The sequence below is a fragment of the Sinocyclocheilus anshuiensis genome, unplaced genomic scaffold (assembly GCF_001515605.1).
Source record: "Sinocyclocheilus anshuiensis isolate Anshui unplaced genomic scaffold, SAMN03320099.WGS_v1.1 scaffold447, whole genome shotgun sequence".
Taxonomy (NCBI): Eukaryota; Metazoa; Chordata; class Actinopteri; order Cypriniformes; family Cyprinidae; genus Sinocyclocheilus; species Sinocyclocheilus anshuiensis.
Window position 1 is genome coordinate 1,784,098 of NW_015552615.1, and position 9,089 is coordinate 1,793,186.

The 9,089-nt window shown below is 34.7% G+C and overlaps 1 protein-coding gene across 6 annotated transcripts in view; it reads right to left on the bottom strand.

The window, feature by feature from the left end:
* The window catches only part of nav1b (neuron navigator 1b), a 108,890-nt gene that overhangs the window by 28,776 nt on the left and 71,025 nt on the right, over positions 1-9,089 (bottom strand). For all 6 annotated transcript variants that reach the window (XM_016457145.1, XM_016457146.1, XM_016457144.1 and 3 more), the window contains 3 exons: positions 7,956-8,259; positions 3,646-4,390; positions 2,187-2,591 (listed from right to left, as the gene is read on the bottom strand). In XM_016457145.1, coding sequence (XP_016312631.1) covers positions 2,187-2,591; positions 3,646-4,390; positions 7,956-8,259 — 1,454 coding nt within the window. The remainder of the gene's footprint in view (positions 1-2,186; positions 2,592-3,645; positions 4,391-7,955; positions 8,260-9,089) is intronic.

Genomic DNA, 9,089 nt, shown 5'->3' on the forward strand with positions numbered 1-9,089 from the left:
GTGAAAAATTTAAGGGGGTCTGAATACTTTCCGTACCCACTGTATATATATATATATATAATTTTTTTTATAAACAATTGGTCCAAGAGATATATATTATTAATTACATGTATCAATTGAATTATTATGTAAATACATATTTAATAATAATAATAATATAGTATAATATAATTATTAAAATAATACAACAATTTATAATAAAAATTGGCCATAAAAAGCTAAGATATGTGAACTAAAATCCACAATACTGATTTAATAGGGACTTTAAGTGAGCGTCCTATTGTACAAATTATGCTGTTTTACCAGGTTCAGTCATTCATTATTCTATATAAAATGATAGATTTACTCTATTTTGCTCAGTGAAACATCATACAACCAATAAACAGACCCAAACTCACCTGTTGCCCAAAGTCATGGACGTCCGGCTGCCTGCGCCCCACGTCCCAGTACTCCTGGCTTCGTCCCGCTCTCCCAGATCCGGTTTGCTGGGGACGCTCATGTGAAGCGGCAGCGACTCCATGCTGCGGTGCAGGCCGGACATCCTGGGGTAGAGGATGGGGGAGCTGCTGACCGACAGCGTCTGGCCTGAGAAACAGCTGGGAGAGTCGATGTGAAGCACCGGCGCGGGGCTCGGGGTGAGTCGAGGGGGAACGCGGGAGCCCGCCAGGTCCTGCAGCTTGGAGTAGGGAGGGATCTTTGGAGGAAGGTCATGGATGGTGATACAGGAGTCCAGACTGTTGGAGTTGAGCTTGTCTAGATGAGCCAGGCTGGGAGGATGTACTAGAGACTTACTGCTCAACAACCTGTTAGAGTCAAAAACCACAACATCATCTTCAGTAACGTCATGAACTCAAAGACCTTCTGTAGACAAGTACTGAAGGGATTTCAGAGCATCCAAAGAAGAACACGCTGCCAACCATAAAATCAACCTCAAAGGCTCTTGACGTTTCCAGAAAGGGTTTTAAATAATTGAGTAGCATAACTTGCATAATAAAAACACAGAGGGCATCTGCAGAATATTTCCTGCAAAAATGTTGCCTATGCCTATTTTATATAAAAAAAAACAAACATTTTATTTAATATATTTCCCCCCATTTTATTTCTAAAGTGCCGCAAAGCTACGTAAGTCACTTAAATTTCCCAGTTGTCCCTAATTATTTGAAAATATAATGGATTGTTATGATTTTTAAATTGCCAGAGACCAGAAGCATTAGGTGTAAAAAATATTTTTTAAATATATTTAACTATTTAACAAATCATGACAATCATTGCATGATATTTTCAAATGAAATAATTTTATATAAAAAAAAAAAAAGAGTCACGTAGAACACTGTATAGAACACAGAGCATCAAAAATATAGATTTTAAAAATATAAAAATATACTTTTATACCAGTTGATTCATTAAAAATTTAAATAAATAAATAAATAGCATGTAATTTAATAGCCAATAGCCATTAATTTAGAACAAACAAAATCATCACAAAACAAAAATGGGCAAATTAAAATTATTAATTTAATTAATTGCATAGAATTAATTTACTCTGTGTGTATATATATATATATAATATTTATATTTATAAATATAAATAAAATATAATATAATAAATATAAATAAATAATAAATATATAAATAATAAAATGGAAATATAAATAAAATGTATATACACACACACACAAACATTTAATTACATTTTAATTAAAAGACATTTTCATACATTTAAATTACATTTAATATCTATTTTAAGTAATTTATTTTTAAAAATACAGAATTTTATTTTACTTAATTTTATTTACTAAAATCATGAAATGATTGCAGTGAATTTGATTTGATCTATGTATTTGTGCAGAGGGTGGTACCTTGGCGTGCTGGTCGGAGAAATCAGTTCTGGGTATTTACACGTGCTCGTCCTCCGCACTCGGTGGATCTTCTCCACAGTCTCCGAACAGCTGAATATAATTATTAAAATAATACAACAATTTATAATAAAAATTGGCCATAAAAAGCTAAGATATGTGAACTAAAATCCACAATACTGATTTAATAGGGACTTTAAGTGAGCGTCCTATTGTACAAATTATGCTGTTTTACCAGGTTCAGTCATTCATTATTCTATATAAAATGATAGATTTACTCTATTTTGCTCAGTGAAACATCATACAACCAATAAACAGACCCAAACTCACCTGTTGCCCAAAGTCATGGACGTCCGGCTGCCTGCGCCCCACGTCCCAGTACTCCTGGCTTCGTCCCGCTCTCCCAGATCCGGTTTGCTGGGGACGCTCATGTGAAGCGGCAGCGACTCCATGCTGCGGTGCAGGCCGGACATCCTGGGGTAGAGGATGGGGGAGCTGCTGACCGACAGCGTCTGGCCTGAGAAACAGCTGGGAGAGTCGATGTGAAGCACCGGCGCGGGGCTCGGGGTGAGTCGAGGGGGAACGCGGGAGCCCGCCAGGTCCTGCAGCTTGGAGTAGGGAGGGATCTTTGGAGGAAGGTCATGGATGGTGATACAGGAGTCCAGACTGTTGGAGTTGAGCTTGTCTAGATGAGCCAGGCTGGGAGGATGTACTAGAGACTTACTGCTCAACAACCTGTTAGAGTCAAAAACCACAACATCATCTTCAGTAACGTCATGAACTCAAAGACCTTCTGTAGACAAGTACTGAAGGGATTTCAGAGCATCCAAAGAAGAACACGCTGCCAACCATAAAATCAACCTCAAAGGCTCTTGACGTTTCCAGAAAGGGTTTTAAATAATTGAGTAGCATAACTTGCATAATAAAAACACAGAGGGCATCTGCAGAATATTTCCTGCAAAAATGTTGCCTATGCCTATTTTATATAAAAAAAAACAAACATTTTATTTAATATATTTCCCCCCATTTTATTTCTAAAGTGCCGCAAAGCTACGTAAGTCACTTAAATTTCCCAGTTGTCCCTAATTATTTGAAAATATAATGGATTGTTATGATTTTTAAATTGCCAGAGACCAGAAGCATTAGGTGTAAAAAATATTTTTTAAATATATTTAACTATTTAACAAATCATGACAATCATTGCATGATATTTTCAAATGAAATAATTTTATATAAAAAAAAAAAAAGAGTCACGTAGAACACTGTATAGAACACAGAGCATCAAAAATATAGATTTTAAAAATATAAAAATATACTTTTATACCAGTTGATTCATTAAAAATTTAAATAAATAAATAAATAGCATGTAATTTAATAGCCAATAGCCATTAATTTAGAACAAACAAAATCATCACAAAACAAAAATGGGCAAATTAAAATTATTAATTTAATTAATTGCATAGAATTAATTTACTCTGTGTGTATATATATATATATAATATTTATATTTATAAATATAAATAAAATATAATATAATAAATATAAATAAATAATAAATATATAAATAATAAAATGGAAATATAAATAAAATGTATATACACACACACAAACATTTAATTACATTTTAATTAAAAGACATTTTCATACATTTAAATTACATTTAATATCTATTTTAAGTAATTTATTTTTAAAAATACAGAATTTTATTTTACTTAATTTTATTTACTAAAATCATGAAATGATTGCAGTGAATTTGATTTGATCTATGTATTTGTGCAGAGGGTGGTACCTTGGCGTGCTGGTCGGAGAAATCAGTTCTGGGTATTTACACGTGCTCGTCCTCCGCACTCGGTGGATCTTCTCCACAGTCTCTGCACAGCTGTCGCTCTGGTTCTCAGCCTTCAGACAGCTGATCTCCAGGTCGGCTTTGGCCTTGGCCCTCTCCTTCTCCTTCTCTCGGTCCGTTTGGTTGACGGGTCCGGTGGTGCTCGGGCGACTAGCCGCTTTCAAGCCGCCTCCATCTCTTCCTCTGGTGGGCATGGTGTTGGACAGAGGCGGTACGGGTTTGAGGGTGAGGAGACTGACGTCGATGCTGCCGCTAACAGGGCGAGAGGAAGGGCGTCCGGTCAAGCTCATAGCGCTGGATTTGGCAGGCCGCGGCAGACTGCGATATTGAATGCTCCCGCGAGCGTTGGGCGCCAGGAAACCCTGTTCGGAGCCGCTGGCGTCCAGGCTGTTTTTGCGTCCACCTCCGCCTGGGACGGGTTTGATGGGGATGCCCGAGGACTTGGGGGTCTTGCCCACAGTGGCCGAGCCGCTGGTGATAGTGGCGCCTCCTGCTGTCAGGACGGTGGCGGTTCCGGTGGTCGGAGGTTTCTTGTAACCGAAGGAGGCTCCGGCGGAGGGTTTGACCAGACCTGAGGGAGGCTTGCGGTGCTCGTTGTCCCGGCCCGCATCGGAGCGGGAACGCTGGAGACTCGTTGCCTTGACGGACATTTTCACCTTGTCAACTGCCTTAGTGTCTCCTTTAGAAACTATAAAGAATAGAGACAATAGTCATTAAGTACCACTCGTTTGTGCATGCGCATTAAACCCAAGAGCACCAACGATTATAGATGCAGAGTGAAATATTAGTTCTAGATTTACACAACACTACTACACTGGCTTCAGAAATACTGAATACTTTTAGGTAGCTTCATTTTTTTGTCATTTCAGAAAAATATTTTCATTGTATTGTTCGGAAAAATCCACTCCTTTAAATTTTTAAACTTTTTATATAATTTAGACTTCTCTACTTCATCCATAAAGGTCAACTGAAACTATACAATCTTTTCCATTTTTTGCAAACCAATATCTCTATCAAATTTCTTCTAAATTAAAAATGTTGTATTGTTTTATTTGTCGTTAAAATGTTATTTTAATATTATTTATAATCTATTTGGGTATTTACTAAAGTTTTGAATTAGCATTTATTGATCTATTTTTGGTTTACTTTTAGTTTTTAAATTTGAGTAATTTGCTATACTTTTTAAAGATTTATATTACTATTTAGCTTTAATTTGTTTTTATTTCCAGTTTTGTTTTAGTAAATTTAGTTATTCTCCCCAGTTAGTTGCCAGGGCAACATTTGTAATTTTCATTCAAGTCTCAAATGTTTTAATATTTAATATATAATATTTGATTTTATTTCAGCTTTATTTCAGTATTTAGTTTGACTTGATATACTAAAATAACTAAAACTGAAATAACTACGAAAATGACAAAAAGCACAAATTTTGCTAAAGATTTTTACTGAAATTCAAATGAAAAGGCTATAAAAATAAAAACTGATTAAAAATATTAATAACAACAATAACAGTGTGCCAAACTAAACTAACACTGACTTCAGTTAACCAAAAAAGTAATAGTTTCAGCTTTAGTTATCATTAACAACACTATTTATCTTTTAAAACAATGTTTAAAAACCATACAGTTTTAAACAAGCCAAATCCAAATGAAAGCAAAACCCAGAAACCTTTGGATGTTCGTACTCCATTGATTATTATGAAATATGAAAAGCAACCTGTGAGCAAAAAATCTTCCTCTAGGATGAAAATACCAAATGTTTTTAGACATATCCCATTGCATTTATTTTAGTACCTTTAAATATCATGGAGAGGACCCGATTGAAGCCATGATTAAGGTTCTGTGGCCTAAATCTACAGTGTGTGAGTCATCGCTGATGAAGACGAGGGCAAGCAGGCATCTGTATTTAATTACAGACACTTCAAAGATAAAGAGCGTCTCGGCCTACACAAGATCTAAACACCAGCACACACGTGACCCGAGCAGTGCGTCAACACAACACACATCTGCATACTACAATCAAAAATAGCAAGCAAGAATTTGTCAGCTAATGAGGTTTAATGACGTTTGGAGGACTAATTACTGATAGATGAGTTTCTATGAAGCTTTAATCACTGAACGAACACTAATGACAGAAGAAAGTGCCTACGGATAAACTATCATCAAGCGGAGAGCGTTATCTGAGTGTGGCATGCTGGGAAATCCCTGAAAAACACGCCTGCTTATTATCTATGATTTATTTTTGCATATAATTTCAATTTTTCCACTTGAAAATGCCATTATGAGATCACTCAAGCACACTTTTCATGCAAAATATTTTTAAAAACACATTTGTTAGATATACTGTTTATAACGAAAACGTTATGGTTTCCAGACTTTAGTCGAGTAGCTACATACTACTACATAGTACATACAGTAGTATATACTTACTCTTATGATTTCTGCAGTATATACAGTAGTGTGTATAGCTAGTGTGTGCTCAGTATGCATTTTTTTTTACATACATAATGCTTTTCCTAGGTTCACCAAGGCTGCATTTATTTGATAAAAAAATACAGTAAAAACAGTAATATTGTGAAATATTTTTACAATTTAAAATAACTAGGATCTATTTCAATATATTGTTAATTGTAATTTATTCCTGTGATCAAAGCTGGATATTCAGCATCATTACTCCAGTCTTCAGTGTCACATGATCCTTCAGAAATCATTCTAATACGCTGATTTGCTGCTCAAGAAACATTATTGTATTATTATATTATCAATAATGAAAACACTTGTGCTGCAGAATATTTTGTGGAAACTGTGATACATTTTATTTTCCCGGATTCTTTGATGAATAGAAAGTTCAAAAGAACAGAATCAATTTGAAATAGAAATAGAATCTTTTGTAACACTAATAAATAAATAAATGTCTTTAGCGTCGCTTTTGGTCAATTTAATGCATCCTTGCTAAATAAAAGTATTAATTTCTTTATATATAGGGAGTAATTTTACTTCAAAGTGGCCACACAACCCAAAAACAATAGAAACCAACTAGGCTAGGCTTTATATTTCTTAAATTGGTGATTATGTTTTTGCCATTTGTGAGGTACTTTAATAACAGGACGTCAATATGACAAAGTAAAATGCCATACGGTGCTGCTGGTTTTCTTCTAAGTACACTGGATCGCTGACATTTAAATGTAATTGTAAACTATGGATCCAGCATAGAAAGGTTAGGCTGCCTACAGGTAAACTGCATCAGTGGAAGATGGTGAAAAGATAAACCTGACAGCCTTCTCTCTCAAGAAATCTGCTGAGGCACTTGAGGAAAGTCAAAAACATCATGAAGAAGAGTAAATGGAATAATTCACCCTGATTTATGCATCCTCATGTAATACTAAACCAGCATGACTTAATGAGGTTTGAAAGATGCAGCAAAAAGGAGGATTTCCCCCTCCTTTTTTGTGGCTAATGACTTAAATCTCACAGAAATCTATCATATGACTTCAGAAGACTGAGTTACATGGACTACCTTTATGGCCCTTTTAAGGTTTGTTATTGTCTATTCTTGTAGCCCTGGTCACTGTATGCACTCATTCATTGCATAGAAAAGCTGAACGTGGATTGATATGAGGATGAGTAAATGATGATAGAACTTTGAACTAACGAAGTTAAGTCGATAGTTTTCATGTGGTTCTTTATAAGTTTCCACCAGAGTCATCGTTTTGATATCTGCTGAAGAGACACTTCACCAAACTCTGTATAGCACATGGTCTTCATTTATAGCAGGCTATGGATGACAGCAGTAACATAAACAACCGTAGAAGTTTGTCCAACTGATTCATTTCCAACTCATGATGTAGTACCATTAATATATAATCCTTCTGGAGCTGCATGCTGGATGACAAAGTGAAGATGCATGTTTGGAGAACAAAAAGTTTTTGTTTTGCTGCCAAGAACGGGTCCCCCTAATGAATTTATGTCCAAAATATGTTTCAATCCAAATATACAGTCTGTTTATGTCAAAGCTAAAACCTAAATATTAGCACACATACCCCCATAAAATAAACAAACAAATAAATAAATAAATAATAAAATAAAATGACATATAACATAAAAAACAATATAAAACAATTAAATTGCAAATAAAATAAAACATAAATAACAAGATAAAAAAAAAAAATATATATATATATAAAATAAAATACCAAAATAAAAAAATAATACAAAATAAATGTTTAAATAAAAAAAAAAAAAAAAAATCATTACCTGCAACTTTTAGCACACTTTGTGAAGTGTGTGTGATGGGAGAGGTGACGCCCACAGGAGGATTGCGGCCCTTTTTGAAGCTCCCAGGTTGTCCTAGACTCTGAGGTTTCTTCAGTTCTCCTTTCCCTGTCTTGTCCGGCGCAGAACCATCCGGCAGCCGAGTTTTCCTCCACTTGCTGGAAGGCTCTGATTTTAGGCTGCCTGTGTCATAAACTCCATCAGCTGTCCGTAAGGACTTGCTGTCCTCGCTGTACCACGCCAGTCCACTCTCCACCAGAGAGCGCTTCTCTGCATCCGTCCGCAACTAAACACACACACACACACAGGGTACAGTGTCTGTTAGAAGAGCAGATTTAATATGGGAGATCATACTATACAACATTTTAATGTTCGAAACTTTAGGGTCTGAGATTATCTTTAAAGAAATTAAAACTTTTATTCAGCGAGAATGCATTAAATTGATTGAAAGTGACAGTGAAGACGTTTATAATGTTATGAAAGATTTACATTTCAAATAAATGCTGTTCTTTTGACATTTCTATTAATCAAATAACCCTGAAAAATAAAATGTATCACTGCTTCCACAAAAAGATATGAAGCAGCACGACTGTTTTCAACACTGATAATGATCAGAAATGTTTCTTGAGCAGCAACTCAGCATATTAGACTGATTTCTGAAGGTGCACAATGAAGACGTAATGAGAGTAATGATGCTAAATGAGGAGTAATGAAGCTGAAAATTCAGCTTTGCATCACAGGAATAAATTACATTTGAAAACTTATTCAAATACAAAACAGTTATTTTAAATTATAATAATATTTCACTGTTTTTATTGTATTTTTGATCAAATAAATGCAGCCGTGGTGAGCAGAAGAGACTCAGAAACATTAAAAAGTGAACTGACTTTTGCAGTACCCCGGTGAGCAGAAGAGACGTCTTTCAAAAACATTTATAAAATCTTGACCCTAAAATTAATAAAAAATTATCAAATAATAAAATGATAAAATATATGCATTTCATACTTTGAAATATACATGAATTATATATAATTAGTCTATTAGTCTATATATATATATATATATATATATATATATATACACACACACACACACACGTGTATATATATATACATA